Genomic DNA, 16,243 nt, shown 5'->3' with positions numbered 1-16,243 from the left:
GTCTGAGTGCTCACCAGCATTACTAAGACTATAATGTCATAAAAACTTTCACAAGATATTTGTTCTCTTGTTGTGTTTCAAAACATTTGTTAACAGGCAGGAAGGACTGTGAGTGGGAATACTGTTATTGCAGAGGGAAGTGGAAAGTGTCAGGTGTGTCTGGAATATACAGCCAGAGACTTTGTTTTGCAATGCCAAGGTGTTGCGTCTATGGAAATAGAATGAAGCCGACTTCCTGGTATGCTGGTAGAGATCGAGCTATAGAAGCCTGACTGTCAGTCATGTGACCAGTCCTCTTTTGGGCAAGACGTGCCAATGTCAGATTTCCATATATATCCCTCTGAGTTTACATATTGCTCACTAGATGAGTCCAGACACATTCTGATAAGAGTTAGTGATTCATTCTTTCTTATTTACATATGTTTGCATCCGCTAAGTCACTACATGGGAGCATGAATAACCAGTCTGCCTGCAAGAGGATATACACCTGGTGACCAAAGCCGCCTTCTCTGCTGGGTCCTGTCCGGTGTATATCTTTATAAGCAATGTACTACATAAATGTTAGCTGGTAATTCATTAGAGATGGTCAGGCTCAGGGCAACTGGATGGATCACAGGACTGCTACTGGCAAACTGAGCCTTCCACTTCTAGGTCAGTGATCGAAAAATGACCCACGTTCATAGTTCAACTTTAGAGGCTGAAATCTGAAAGCTTTTAGGTTGCATATGTGAAATAAATTGCAGACACTGGCCCCAGTTTATCTAACCACATATGCGTGTGTTTAACTCTGAGCATGAACTTAATAATAATAATGCCTAACTCTTTTCATCAGTAGAGCTCAAAGTACTATACAAAGGAGGTCGATATCATTGTGGGGAAACCGAGGCACGGAGAGATGAGATGACTTGCCTGGGTCCCCCAGCAGGCTAGTAGCAGAGCTCAGAGTAGCACCTGGCTCTCCTGTATCCTAGTCCATTACTCCAGCCATTAGCCCACACTGCTCCAGCTGTATTTAGCTAGTGTTTTGCTGACTTGGCTTCTTTGAGTGTAGCTCCTTAGAAAGGTAGCTCATCTCAAGGGTCTGTGTCATAGAAACGATCAAAATTGGCCCTCTTGTTACCAATCTCAGCAGAAAGGTCAAGATGAGTGAATCATGGAAACAGAGCCGGCTTTAGGAAGTGCAGGGCCCGATTCGAACAGTTTTGACGGGGCCCCGGCAGGGATGACTGGAAAAAAAAAAAAAACACGTAAAAAAACACGTGGGGCTTGTACTCACCGGGCGGCACTCGTAGTCTTCGGCGGTTTGTCCTTCACTCGCTCCGGGTCTTTGGTGGCACTGAAGGACCTGCTGCAAGACCCAGAGCGAGTGAAGGACCTGCCGCTGAAGTGCTGCTGAAGACCCGGAGCGCTGCCAGGTGAGTAAAAATTAAAAAGGAGCCTCTAGCCAGGGAAGGGATTCTCGGCCACTTGCCCCCACCCCAGTGGCCCTGCCACTAGGCGCGGGGCCCTCTTAGGCGCGGGGCCCGATTCGGGGGAATTAGTGGAATTGGCCTAAAGCCGGCCCTGCATGGAAACCTCCTCTCACCTCCAGTAGCGACCCTTCCAGATCAGAGTAAGGGGTGGTGGGGGGTGGCATAGTGAGACAAGCTTGCAGTGCTCCTGTCCCTGTTGTGTGGACAGAGGAGTCCAGTTTCCAGCACTGCCAGGCTAACACCTTTCACCAGCACTGAATCCAAAAAGAGAGGGAAAAGCCCAGATTTTGTTTTGTCAAATGGAATATCGAATCCCTCCCATATTGCACATATACCAACTGACACTGAAAAATCTGGCTGGTGTCTCTGCACACCTGGACTAGCAGTTAGAAACGTATGCATTCTACATCATTATTAATAGCTTGTCTACCCACCCACTCAAAGGATTGGACTAGCAAATATCCCTTAAATCCCCCTGTAAACACTGATGGACCAGCCTTACTCAGCACAAAGGGGGATTATTGCCTCTGTATTTACAAAGCCCCTATCCCTCCGTCAGCACTTCTCCATGATTATCTCCTACCACCTTCCTTTAAAGGGAAGAAATGCAGGGTTTCCCAAGGAAACAAACAAAGATTGTCATCTCTTTGTGCCATGAGGGTAATCCCCAGATCAATACTCCACCCCCCCACACACACCTTTTATGTCCATGCAAGAGACAGGCAGGTCCATGGATTGTTGAAAAAGGGAGGAGTCAGTGTACATGCATCCTGTCACATATACACTGTGAAAAGGTCTCCTCTCCCTCCCTCTCTCCCTCGTGTTTCACAAAGATTTGCTGGCCCAAGATTTTAAAGTAATCTGGCTCAAGATGCCCAGATGCAAAAGGCAGATATTTCAGAGTCTGCGTCTCATGTGACCTGATCAGCTAGAAGGCACTCCAAGGGGCTGAGCCTACACCCATTGCAGACAATGGCAAAGATCTGGTTGATTAGCATGGAGAATAACAGGGTCCTGCATAGAAGTGGTCAGAAATTTGCATTAGAAAATGCTGATTTGTCAAACCTGAAATATTTTACAAAACTATTTAGTCAACCCGCAGGCAGGGTGTGGATAGAAATCTGCCTGGTTCTGAGCCGGGGCACCTAGTGGGCTTCTGAAGACCTCAGGGCTTTCAAGGATCTGTGGCTCCAGACTGCCACCATGCAGTCAGCCCCAGGGCTGGGGACCCCATGGTCATCTGCTCCGGGGCCGCTCCACCATGTGGTCTTTCTCCTCCAGGATGTGGGAGCCAGGCAGAGTGGGGAGCCAGCTGGCCAGGGAATTTGGAAGCTCTGGGGTCCACAGCACTGAGGCAGTCTGCATGGCAGGGCTGCGCAGATCCTGGAATCTCTTGGAGTGAAATTGATATGATTCTTGTCAGTTTCGTGACTGCTATTTAGATAGGGGCAGCAGTGAAACACTGGCATCAATCATGTCAAGATCACTTAGTTGCTAGGATGAAAAGTGTTTTGGAAACAACATGTTTCCATGTTTCCTAAATGAAATTTTTGGAATCCTCAGTTCTGAGAAGTTTAGAAAAATCTGTTTTCTGCATGAATCCACCCGAAACAAAATTCAAAAATGACAAAAATTCCTGGGAACTGGAAATTCTGGATTTTAGTCTTCTCTGCCCTGATGTACAGGTTCAGCATGTGGTAAGCAATCCAGTGGGGATCTCTCTCCATTGAAAGGGACAACGGGGTAGTAGAATGTCTCCAGATTTATATTAGCGAGGTTTAAAAACGCACACAATGTTTAGAAAGGATAAACAATTAGAAAGGATAAACAATTGTTTGTATAAGAGGGGTTAGGATTAGGAAGAAATTGCCCACTATGGTGTTTATTGCCCCTTCATCTGGTGCAGACTGCTGTCAGAGATCTGATGAGATCTGGCAATTCACTGCCACCTTTATCCGTGGTCACGACTATAGTAGATGCAGGTTCCTGTTGTGTTTTTTTTAATGCTTTACAGTTATAAGAACCATCACTTTGTTTTGTCCTCGCGTTTATCAATGTGCTAGTATTCACTTTTTACAGAGCTAAAACATTTCCACAGGAAATTAAAATTCATTTCTCATGTTTACCCAGCGATCCTAGTCACGCACAAGGCCGACTGTAGCAGATTTCAAAATGCCAATCAAAACGACATGCCCAAGAGCTCCTTTGCTGTCTCTCTTTCTTATATTAGTATTTAACCTGCGGTCCTGGCAAGATTGATTGTTAGTCAACAATGGGTGACTTTACTCCGTTCTTTCCCCTCTGCTGGGGAAGGGACCCGGAGCAAGGGGGTGGGGGAAAGTGGGGAATAGAGTCAGTGTCCGGTGTGAGAGCCTCCAGCAGACGGAGCAAAAATCTCCTTTCAGCAGAGGAGTCAGCTCCATCTTTCAGCTCAGCAGGTGTCGTGAGCGGCCGAAAATTCACAACAGCGAAGTCTCCGAGGGATGAAACCACAACAGGAGAAACTCTAGTGTGAAAACACCGTTTCAAGTTGGCAATTCTCCCCCCCCCCCCCAGCACAACATCGCCGGGGCTGAGTGAATGGCAAAGGGAGGAGTTTGGTACGAGCAAGGAGTGAATTGCAGGCCCTGTTCCTTTGCCCCGGACGGACCCTGTTATAAATGCGGCGGTTGTGGCGTGTGTGTGTGAGACAGAGTGTCCATGGGAGGAGCGCAGCACCCTTCAATCTCTGTCTCTGGCCAGGCCCGGCCGGGACAGACGAAGGCTGCTGGCCTCTCAGCGAAAGGCCAAGCGGGCGCCCCTCGGACGGGTGAACAGCTGGGGAAGGGCCCGGCCAGGAGCACGCTGCACGGCAAGGAGACAGCTTCAGGGATTGCAGTGCTGCCCTCGTGTTTCCAGGCTCGCCTCTGCAGCGAGCTCCTGGGGGATCAGGGCTGAGCCCGCCCACTTCCCGGTTCGCCAATACGGAGCCGGCAGTTCGCTCAGTCGGTGCATTACAAATGGGAACAAAATCCGCTCCCCGCCCCTTGCCGTGCGGAGCGAGCGTGGGGCCGGGGGCTATGACGGACAGCCGGGCCAGCCACTCAGGACCCGGTCTCCGCCCCCTCCGTTCAGCCTAGCACACACCCTCGACACACCCCCGTGTCCCTCACGGGCCAGCCAATCAGGAGGGCGCTCGCGACACACACTTAAGCCGGGTCAATGAGCCGCGAGGGCAGGTTTTGTACAGCACGTTCTGAGCGCGGCGCGCGGCAGAGGCAGCAGCCCGCCCGGGGACTCGCTGTGCGCACGGGACGCGGCGCGGCTCGGCTCGGCGCCTGGGGCCGGAGCACGGCGGTAGCGGGGCCGGCTGGGCTCGGCGCGGCGTAGCTTCCTTTGGAGAGAGCGCGCGGGCGCAGCACCATGGAGTCGGGCAGCAAGGTGACTAGGGGGCCGGCGGGGCCGGGGGAGCTTCCCCGGCTCCGGGACCTTCCGGCGGGGGTGGGGGTGCGTGTGCACGGCCCTTTTGGAGGGAAGCGGGACTTGGGGGAGGCGCGAGCGGGCTGGGGGAGGTCTCTGCTTTCCAGGCGCGTTCTGCTCCGCGCATCCTCCCGCCTGCAGCGCTGGGCGGTCTGCCTTTGGCGGGGGACGCGCCGCGGCCGAGCCCCATGGCACGGGGATGTATGGGGCAGGGCGGCTGGCCTGCGCCCAGGGAGAGGGCGGCTCTGCCGGGGACATCTGCCTGCCCCCCGGCCTGGCTGGGAGAGGGCTCAATGTCATTCGGGCCGAGGCGGGACTGAAAACGCTTAAATCCCCCCCCCCCCCCCTGGAGCATCCCCCGGGGGGCGAGTCCCGGGCGGCTGTTTTACAACCGGGAAACAAAAATGACCTTCCCCCGCCTTGGAGCCTTGTGAGCTGGAGCCGCTACCTGCTTCTGGCTCCCTTAGCCGGTGCCCGGCTGGCAGCGATGGGACCCGGCTGCGTCCCCTCGGCTCCCTCCTGGGACCCCCCCTCCCTCCTTGCCGGGCAGGGGCGCTGGCACGGGGGGGGCAGTACTGCACGTACTGCGCAGCCCATCCCGGTCTGAGCAGCGTGCGGAGTGGAAAATTTTCAGCCTCCAGCGGCGATGGTGTGTTTAAAATAACTAAACAGCCCCGTGGCTGGGGGGGCCCAGGAGCGATTCCCTGCCGGGTCCCAGACGCAAGTGAATCGAGCCACGTCCGAGGTGTGGGTTAAAAGGGCCAGTTGCAGGCTTAGGACGGAGCCTTTGGGGAGGGACGGGGGCTGGTCCGTGGAAACGTTGTGCTTGGTGGGAAGGATGTCCGCGCCCTGTAGCCGCTCTGTGTCCAGCTGCTTAAAATACCCCGGTCCTTCTGTGTACGCCTTAGACTCGGGCCCGGCCTGGCGGACAGCGGGCACTGGTGACCCCAAAGCTCACACGGGCACAGCGGGGAAGGCTGTAGCCTGACGGGTCGGGACGGAGCCGTTCCCAGAAAACTCCCCCCGCGTTTCCAGCTAGTCGGGCCGAGGGGATGCTACCTGTGCTTCGGGCACCTGGCAGGTTTGCCCTGTTGCCAACTCCCGGGAATTTTTTTTCTTGATACTTGTCGGGTTTTTTTTCAAGCCCTACCTCCTGGAATCGAGGGTTTCAATAAGAATTTCCACTTCCGTTTTACATGGTTTTTCCGAGCGCTCTTTGTTATGGAGAAAAGTCTGGGAATGAGACCAGGTCCCCTCTAAAGGTTTAGAAACTAGAAGGCAAATAACCCCCCCCAAAGCTCTTATGGGGGGAACCTCATGATTTTTAAGCATGTGGGTCCTGACTCCGTACTTTTGAACATGTGGGGCTGGCAGTCCTGATCGATCGGTCTACTTCGTTTCATTACTTAATGGGTCGGACCATTCTGATCATCTCGTCTGGCCGAGAATTTCACCTGGTGGTGATTCCTGCCTGGAACTTGTGTTTGAACTAGAGCAGGGATCCAATCCCAGAAACATTGAGGTCCATGGCAAATATCCCATCGAGTGTTTCATTAGAACTAGGATTTCACTCCATGTTTAAAGACTCCGAATTAAAAGGCTACAGGACTTTTAAGATTAAAACTGATTCAGATAAGAAAAGTTAAACTGTTGGTCTCTAAAGTGAAATGTGATCTCCACCAAGGATACCTACAAATTATACAATCCCAGTAAGGCCTTACGGGGAAAAATAGTATGTGTGTATTTCTAATAAATTTTCCCTTGAGTTGGGCCTCGCATCAGGGTTCAAATCTCCTATAATCCAATCCCCACACTGGCTTGACTTTCCCTCTCTTTGGTACATTTGCAGGACTGTGTTAAAAGGATTTCCCCCCCTTGTTTTTATTTGCTTGGTGGAAGAGCCCCGTAGGTAAACTCTTCAGGGCAGGGACACTATCTCTTTGTTCTGTGGTTGGCCCATACCTAGTACCATCCAATGCTGAGCTCTTAAACACTAAACGGATTAATTAACCCTTTAGTTCTTGTTTTTCTTTCCCCCTCTTCAATCCACAGCAGTCAGTTTGTTTGGGATCTGTTATCAAGAGAATTGGTCTGTGGTGATTACACTGGTGCTCGAGGTAAAAGGAATAGGTTTATAATGAAGAAAAGGGTGGGGGATCCAAAGCAAAAACCAGAAAAATCCCATCCCTGCCCAACTCCAGAAACAGCGGGATTCGGACTGAGACTCGAACGTGGTCTCTTCTGATCGGACTTCCTATGGGTCTCGGATCGCCTGACTGAGTAAATCGTCCCCCAGTGGCTCGCATCTTCCCTGGTGACCTTCCATTTCACAGACTTCTCCTGTTGCGTTGCCCTGGTGTAACTGACTTGGGTGGTGCTACTCCAGATTACAGCTGCTAAACCATGGCCATGGCACGAACATGTGGGCCGTGTCTGGGGCCGGGCTAGCTGCACTAGGCTGAGTTTATAACGGTGCATGTTTAAATATTGAGTATCCATGCGAACCCCTATGTAGCCTCTCTTGTTGGTATAAATCTGGTTTACATCGATTTAACTTAAATTGATTTCTTGCTCATTTAAATTAAATCCGTGAGAGACTGAGGTAAATTGAATTAGGAGTGTCCACAAAGGGGGTTGAACCAGTTTAACCAAATTGATTTAAAATAATGATGTTAGTTAATCTGGCAGGTCTTGTGTGAAGATAAATGTGTAGACTAGCACTTACAATCCTATTGGGTAACTTGAGTCAACTGGCAATGAATGAAGTCAAGTTGCATACTAGACGGTCGGGTCCCTAAAGCAGATTTTAGGCCACACTGTGCAATGAAAGGGGATACCAGATTCCGGGGCGTGGGATTCAGTCCAGCAGGCTTCTACCCTCTCCCACCATCTCTTTTAAAATAACCGGCCTTGTGACAACGCAGTGAGATCCCAGGAGAAGCAATGCCCCTCTTTGCAATGCTGTTCCGGCAGTCTGGGTGGTTTGTTTTTGTTTTTTCCTCTGGGTCAAGATGCTTGTAAAGTTTGTGTACAACACTGTCTCCGGATTCCCTCGTTTCTCCCTAGCTTTGGAATGTGTTTGGGATCGGCGCGTTACCGTATTTAGTTCGCGGCGCTCGTGTGCCTTCTCAGGAGAGCTGCTGGCGGGGTGGGGAGCGGAGCGTCCCTGGGCTCCAAGCTGTGGGTTTGGAACCGGCGCTCTGGGACGTGACAGCCGGGAGCACCTCCCGGGCAGAGCCTGGAGGAGGCGAACGCCTGGGACGGAGGGAATTTTGCCCGTTTGACCACAGAAACCCAACACACTGCGCCAGATTCGGATCTCGGCCAGGGGGTGTAACTCCGCAGTAGGTCGCATTTCCCTGTAGAAGCCCCAAAGGGGGGGGGGGACAAGGGGCCGGTTCACCTAAGATAACCCCTGAGGCTGGTCCCGATCCGCTCCGTGTTTAGGGGATGTTTCCTGCTCTCTTTAGCTGATCGTTTCAACCCCTCGATGCTGCTTTCATTTCGGGGTGGGGGGGGTCACTTCAAACTGTTTCGAGACAGGTCCTGGGGGCGAGCAGCGCCCAGAGCTCGGGGCAAGCACCCGCTAAGCCGGGCACCCCGTTACCCGCTGCCCCCCGGTGCCCCGTGTTTCCCAGCGGCCCGGCCCGGGGGTGGTTCTGTCTCGCGGGTACTTCGCGGGCTCGGGTGGGATTTCCCCGGGCTGGGCTGCTCACGGCTGGCGCGGCGCTGCAGCGTCCCGCCCGCCTCCATTAGGAGGGAGGCTGCCGGCATGTCCCGGGCGTGCGGGGGCCGCCCCGCGCCTGCGCGCCTGGGGGGGGGGGGGTCGCGCCAGCCCCTGCCATGCAGGCCAAAGGGGAGCGCGAGCCCAGCATCGCGGGGCGGGGCCTCGCCGGAGCTCGCTCCCCATTGGCGGCCGGGGACGAGCCCCTCTCAGCGGGCGAGGGGGCACCGAGCGGGGCCGCGGGGGAGCCTCGCCTCGAACCTGCATCAGCAGCTGTATCCCTGCCTGCTCCGGGGGGCCGGAGAGCTGCGGCGGGGATACAGGGGCACGGCTGGGGAGGTGTTCCCAGGCTGCCCTTCTTCCGCATCTGTCCCTTACCTGGGCTTGCTGCAAGGGCTAGTCACCGCATTCCTGCCGGGGTGCGGCTTCTCCCTGGCCAGCCAGGTCTCCAATCAATCAAGGCCTGCTCCGTTCTCTGTATTCAGATCCAGTGATTGCGTCTTTAATGTGTAGTAGCTCCCATGCTTTCTGGGCAGAGATGGGGAGGGAAGTCCCTGGGTCACCTCCCGAACATGGTAACTTTGACAATGAAACTTCCTCAGGGAGCATGATCTGGACAGGACCGTGCAACCCTGACTTGCAGGAACTTGAGGGACCACTTGGGAGGAAGGATTACATACCTGAGTAGGGGCTTGCAGCTCAGACTGTATTTCTAATGTACGGCACAAGACCAAGTTTTAGTCTCTTTACAAAGCACCAAGCACGAGAATACTAAACCTCTGTTTTTATATAATGACTATCTGACGGATGCACCCTCCATTGAACAGCTGCAATGCAGCACCTTCTGAGGCCGGGCGGGGCCCACCGCTTTGCTTGCAAAATGCTGTAACCTTCCTCTTCCTTCCAGCCCTGCTATCAGTAGCCTTCAGACAGAGCCCTGCTACTTTTAGATCATGTTACAGGATACGCTGCAACTGACTGGGTCATGTTATGGAGCAGATTGCATTACACTCTTTATCCGCCATCATTTCAAAGGTGGAAACTTCCCTTCCAGGACTAAAGAATTCCTTATTTCCTGTGTCTTAATTGTAGGCCCAGCCCTCTTAAATGAAGTGAGAGGAATGAATAGGTAAAAGGATGGAGGGGAAAGACAAGTGAAACCACAGTAGAGAAAGACAATCAGCTGTGGTACTCCTGTTTATCAACTAGACAAACTTAAGTCTTAACTCAGTGGGAGAAGATTTTGTTGGGTGGCATCTAAACTTGAGATAATGGATGATCCAGTTGGGATAAAACAAGTCCATTCAGACTCTCAACTAATTTTAGCCCTAACTGAACCTTTTGTGAGAGTCAAAAAGGCTACAAATAACACCTTTAAAAGTACCTTCTTTGTGAGTCTCTACACGTCCTGGTTCAGGCTAGTCCATGAAGCAGGAAGTGGCAAAATTACCATGGGAGAGGCTGTGCTTAAGGAATTTCATTCCCAATTTTGCAGACTCCAGATGTCTGGGTAAGATTTGGATAACCTTTAGGGTGCCTGATCTGACCATTAAACCTTGAAAGAGAGACAGATCAAATTTAACCCAAAATTTAGGTTTTGTAAAATTTATTGGTGGAGACTCTATTATAGGAAATGCTATAAGAATTGCCTGGGGACAAAAACAATAGAATTTTAGGTAGAAACTTCATTTGGTTCTATAAAAAATTAGTCTCAATACCTGCAGAATTTAATAAAGCACAAAATCCTTTTCATGAGTTTTGAACCATCCTTTAGAATTCTGTAACAAAGATCATTTTATATGATCTTATGATGGATTTTAAAATAACCCTTTAGAAAATTAATTTTCTATTCACTTCTACAAGACTTCCATAAGAGGCAACCAATAGAAATCTTCTAGTATCTTGTAGGGGTTTTTAATTCTAATGAGAAGTTTAAAAAAGCAAATGTATTCTTCTGCCTTGACTGCAACCTAAACTGTTGCAAAATCCTGCATGAAAACCTGAGAATGGAATTGAATGGAAACTGTCTCTAAACAAAAGTGACATTCACTGGATAATTTTCTCTATCCAAGAAGATAGAAATCCAAAAAGTAAAAACATAACATGCAACATAAATAGTGAAGAGTAAATTGAGCTTTAAAATTTTGAGGTTTAACAATCGAAGGTGTTAATACATGGAGTATGTAAAAGAATTATATATTTAAGCTATGGCCCAATTAAAAAAGTGGCTAGTGATTTTTGGATGCCCGTCTTGAAATACCTTAAAGGGGGATCTGATTTTCAAAGTGCTGAGCACACACTTTCTATAAACTATGCCCCTTTATGGTGCTCGAAGATAGCTAGTCACTTCTGAAAATCTTGGCCATGGTGTAAGATGATTGTTAGATGTTCAGCCACTGATAATTTAAACAGTCCTGCAAGAGGAAAGGCACATCTGGCTGAAGAGAACGCGGATCAGTGTGATTCCAAATGTAATGGGAGAAAGCGCATTGAAAGGTGAATTTATAGTGTAGTGTGTGTGTATGGATCAAATTCCTTTTAAATGAGGGGTAAAGTTCTTGTGAGAACAGGTACAGTACCTGACTGTACTAGACCTCTAAACCCCTCAAGGACCGACCTGTGCTACAGTCTCCTTCCATAAAAGATCACTGTACAAATCATTAGTTTTATGCAAACAGTGTGGTGCAATCTTATTGATGTAATGTTTCATAGTACAACATTCTGCAGATCCATTTATTGTTGCCTGGTCATTCAAGGTGTGCAAAGCATGATGACTAATTAGAAATAGTCTTAGACTTTCAGGCTGGTGTGAACTGCTCTGCTCCAGCACTGAGCAAAAGGAAAGTCCTTCTGTTTGGTAGGAGCTGATTCCATGACAGCATGGGAGAGGGGTCTGCCTCTTGGACCTTTCTTAAAGCGGAGGGGGAATGATTTGTGTGCTTTACATAAGGCTGCGACTACTGGCCTTTTTAAAAAATGATCAATCCTTTTATAACAGTGGTGTTAGGTGATGTTCAAACATGAGCTGCTTTTCATGTCCACAGTGACTCACTGTAGCTTTCATAGGGGGAAGCTGTCTTGTGTGTCAGCGATTTAGGCAAAATAGTCTTGGGAACGAAGGGAAATTAGCTGTGCAGAAAGGAGTGCTGCCTGTTGGACAGAGTATGGGACAGGGAGTCATGACTTCAGGGATCTGGTCCTGATGTGTGTAACAGGATGGCTTGACCCTTTAAGGGCTAGAAGCCTGGGGCTAGCCAGTCCTAGTTAGGAAGAAGGCACACCTGTGCCAGGGGTCAGGTGATTACCCTATAAGGAGCAGCAGGAAGCTGCAGAAAGGGAATGATGCAATCTTAAGAAAGAGAACTAGAGGAAGCTGTGGGTGGCAGTCAGCAGCTCCTGCAGGAGACCCTTGACCAGGGATGGGGTTGAGCCTGGAAGCCAGAGAGGGCAGACTCCACAGCTGTAGAAGGAAGAGAGTCTGGCCTGGCCATGCGGGAACGGACCCAGGCAGGAAGGCTGGAGTTGGAAGAGAAACTTTTGTAGACTTGAATTTGGGACTTGGAGCTCTCTTGTTCAGATGATTCGATGTTAAACCGGACCGAAGGAACAAAGCCTTCGGGTCACTGAAGGGTTCAGGAGGGCCAACTGCAGGACTGCTTTCAAGCCTGCCCTGAGGCCAGTGGGGCACCTGGGAGGAGGCCACTCATTGACATCCTGCCACTTGCTTCCTGTGACCTTGGGCCAGTTAGCCTTGCTGTGCTGCAGCTCCACTGTGTGCTGTGCTGATACTGATCCATGCCCTGGGTATTGAGGGACTTCATTCAGTGCAGCTCTGAAATCTGCAGCTGAAAAGTGCCACGCTCTGCAGCACCAGTCTGGTCCAGCTCCAGTTTGCTGGAAAAGATTCCCATTGGATTAACTAGGAGTTGGATTGAACCACTGATAAGGAGAGGGAGCTGGCACAGAGGGAGCTGCTCCACAGCTGTTCAGCCACCTCCAGACCTGCCTAAGGTTGTAAAAAGACAGGCCCTGATCCTGCCATACAGCTAAGGCTGGCAGGGACCACTGTGATCCATCCAGAGAGCAGCTTTCAGGACTGGAGTCAGAGGCTTCATGCACACAGGACAAACAAGTGTGTCTAAGAGCTGCGTTAAAACCAAGTTATGGCCCAAAAAGGCTGAACTGCCATGGGGCTGGCCAATGGGAATGGCTTATTTCTTTTGATTAGTCCAATCTGGCCCCATCCGCTGTAGGGCTTGGTCCTACTTCCATTTAAGTCCATGTCAAAACTCCCATTGGCTCCAGGCCTGCAGGATCGGAGCTGCGACAGCCAAACTGCATTTAATCTTGTTCAGCCACCACAACATTTAAACGGCTTTAGCTGTAAAATAGTTGTTTGCCCTGTGTGGAAGGAGCCAAGATTCAGGAGAAGGGAGGGGAGAGGTTTGGGAATGGTGCTGAATCTCTGGGGGCCCAGGTAGGTTTGCCACCTACAAGATGCAAAAAACCCCATCTCTGGCCACCCCCACCCCAAACAAAAAGGGTCCTATTGCCAGCTCTGCTGGAGAGCCTTGGAGTCATAATGCTTCCTGGAGCCCTCAAGGGAATACCTATTGTCCCCTCCTAGGATGAGCCACTCCCTCACCCCACTCCTTGTCGGTTCTGCTTGCTGGCCCCTGGCAGCATGGTTTCAGCAGGGGAGGGACCAGGGTGCCAGCCAGGCTCCCAGCCATAGGATGTGCATGGCAAGTAGTTTCATGATCACTGCAGGTATCACCCAAAAAACCTGGCACGCTACATCCTTTTGACTGGCAATGAGCAAAGCCATACAAAATCTAGCCAGGCAGCAAGGCTAGGCCCGGAGCCATCCTACCACGTGATAGTTCCATGTGGGTGGGAGCACATGGTGGTTTGTGCATTACCCAGCATAATGGGGCCAGATCCTTACTGGGACTTGATGCAGCTGTATTAACCACAATGGGTCCCACCTTGTGCCTTCTTTAAAGGGGAGTTTATTACATAGTAGAAAGTAAATGCAGTCACGCGCACGCAGCTGCCTGCTCAATGCTCTCTTGTTAGCAGAGAGGCAGCGGGTAACAGCGTGGGCGCTCAGCCTCTGCCTGCTGGCATTCTCAGGTTACGTTGGTACCATGCCCTTAAAGGGACACACCACTTCAGGGAGTAGCACTAGCGCTGGCTGTATATCAGAACATGCTGCAGGAGCATGGCGTGGCAGCTGGGTGCCATGCCTGGCACTCGGGAGTGCGAGGTGGGAAGGGGGAGCATGTATTGCTGGGGAAGGGGATTTCTTTCCCCTCTGAACCTGGGCAGACAGGAAGTGGCCCCTTTCTACATGAGCTCAGCAAAGCGCCCGTGAGAGACGGGAACAAAGTGAGCAGTTAAAGGAATCCTTATAAACCTATCTGAAAACCTGTGCTGCTGCCTGAATCCCACTCTACACTTGCCCCGTGCGTCATGAATGGCGTGTGCGTGTGCTCACATGCGCCACCCCTTCCTTGTCAGTCTCTGGTGCAGGGCTGCAGGCAGCTGGTGACCCAAGTCAAGTGAGACCTTTGTCCAGAACCCCCAAAGGTTGACTTCCTATGTAGGCTCAGTGTCCTCTTCATCCCCTCCCCCCAGCCCTTTGGGTGTAGGTCCTTGTCCCTCAGTGTGTTTGGGGAGATGAGCTTGGGCTGCAGGCGATGGCTCCTGGGGAGCTCTGATCAGCTGAGCTTGAGAGAACTAGCTGTACCCAGAGCTATTCACTTCTCACAGTACCCAGTATCTCTGGCTCTTATGGGGGGAGGAATAGCTCAGTGGTTTGAGCATTGGCCTGCTAAACCCAGGGTTGTGAGTTCAATCCTTGAGGGGGCCATTTGGGGATCTGGGGCAAAATCAGTACTTGATCCTGCTAGTGAAAGCAGGGGGCTGGACTCAATGACCTTTCAAGGTCCCTTCTAGTTCTAGGAGATGGGATATCTCCATTAATTATTATTATTTTTTGTGTCAGGCTGTAGGGCATGGCATCCCTTAATACTGCCACAGTATTCACCCCTGTGCAGATAGACATCCCCGGTGGTGCACAATCTTGTGGACTTGTGTGCCTTAGAGCTTGTACTGGTCCTCTTGATGCCAGCTTCTGCTCCTTGATTTTTGAAAGCCAGCCTGCATTGGTTCCTGTATGAGTTAGAGCTGCTCTAATTTATGCCGGCAGCATATGGACCTTGTATCAGCTGTAGACTGAGGTAGCAGGGTGGAACTCAGTCCTGTCCCTCCCCACTGAATTACTCTTTCACGTGCCCCTTGTGCCAGGCTGGGGGCAGAACCCAGCTCTGATATCTTTACACTAGTTGATACCCCTGCTGCCAGGGGAATTCTCGGTTGGCCACTTGCACCCAGAGCCTGGCTCCTTTGTGCAGTTGGAGAAACTGGCCCTGTGTCAAAAAGTGGTGCTTGGAGCACTGCAACAATCATGCAATGTTTCCTTCCTTTGTCCTAAGTCCCTTTGAGATCAGGGGAAGCTGCCTGACAGAGGAGGGCCTGAGTCTTAGAACAGAACAAACCCCCCTCTTCCCATCGGTTGCATCCCAGCTGAGAGCACCCTCCAGATGCAGGGCCAGATGTGCTGGGAGGACTGGGAGACTTGCATTTTACCTGTTTGGGGGGAGGTTCTGGGAAAGCTTGAAATGCTGAGCTGCCATTCAAACATGTCACATAAGCTGCCTCTCATGCTCCATCCTTCGTTTGCTGGTGGATGCAGATCTCATGACTTAATTGAGGCCTCATGTTTACTGTTGCTGGGTAACTTGAGATGGTAACTTCATTGGCTATCTAGGTTCATACTTGCTACCCAATGAAATCAGCTGCTGGTAATAAGTCAGGTAATTAAAAAGTGGGTTCAGCACATCACTAGCGGAACAGAGGGCAGGGAAATGCAGGGGACCTGGCCGGGGAAGGAGGCTTTGCTTCCAACTGAGCTGTGAGGAGAGGGGACAGAGACCAGGCAGGTGGCTAAGCCAAGAGCTGCACAGGAAAGGGCTCCCGAAGCCAGGCTGCAGAGGGGGAAGGCTGAGGGACCTGAGCAGGGTGGCTTGCTGAATCAGTCTGTGGAGGGGTCAATGAAGGAGGCAGTTTCAAGGAGGGCCCAGAGAGATCATTCCAGGACAGCAGGGGTGATGCAAGCAGGAAGGGGGCATGTGCTAGTGTCTGGGGAGCCAAGATTGGCAGATGCTGTTCCGCAGAGTTGCTGTGGTTAAGACAGAGGAGGAGCCGGTGTCTTGTGCACAGGGCTCGGTCATGGTCTGACCCCTGCAAGTCCTTCCTGAGCAGAGAAGTAATTGCAGTTAATTGTGACTCTCAGAATGAATCTTCCCAGGTTACAAGGCTCTGGGTCCTGGCTCTGTACAATAAAGGGGTTGGGGTGGAGCTGGATCATCGCCCCACTACCCCCAGTCAGATGCACGTGGCCCAGGTTAAAGGTTTGGGATCTCCAACAAAGACCCACTGAGATTTGGCAAATCTGCACGGCTGTTTCAGCAAACTCTGCCTCCACCAACATTGCTTCAGAGAGCGGGTGTGAAGCAATCAA

General features: G+C 51.3%; 1 protein-coding gene across 2 annotated transcripts in view; it reads left to right on the top strand.

Moving 5' to 3' along the window:
* Positions 1-4,735: 4,735 nt before the first annotated feature.
* SLC2A1 (solute carrier family 2 member 1) overlaps positions 4,736-16,243 on the top strand; it is a 37,829-nt gene continuing 26,321 nt past the window's right edge. The window contains exon 1 of one of the 2 annotated variants that reach the window (XM_034753256.1): positions 4,736-4,892. In XM_034753256.1, coding sequence (XP_034609147.1) covers positions 4,875-4,892 — 18 coding nt within the window. In that variant the 5' untranslated portion in view covers positions 4,736-4,874. The remainder of the gene's footprint in view (positions 4,893-16,243) is intronic. The other variant, XM_034753257.1, reaches the window with a different exon arrangement.

The sequence above is a fragment of the Trachemys scripta genome, chromosome 19, assembly GCF_013100865.1.
Source record: "Trachemys scripta elegans isolate TJP31775 chromosome 19, CAS_Tse_1.0, whole genome shotgun sequence".
In the NCBI taxonomy this organism is placed as follows: Eukaryota; Metazoa; Chordata; order Testudines; family Emydidae; genus Trachemys; species Trachemys scripta.
This window is presented reverse-complemented; position numbering and strand designations above follow the sequence as displayed.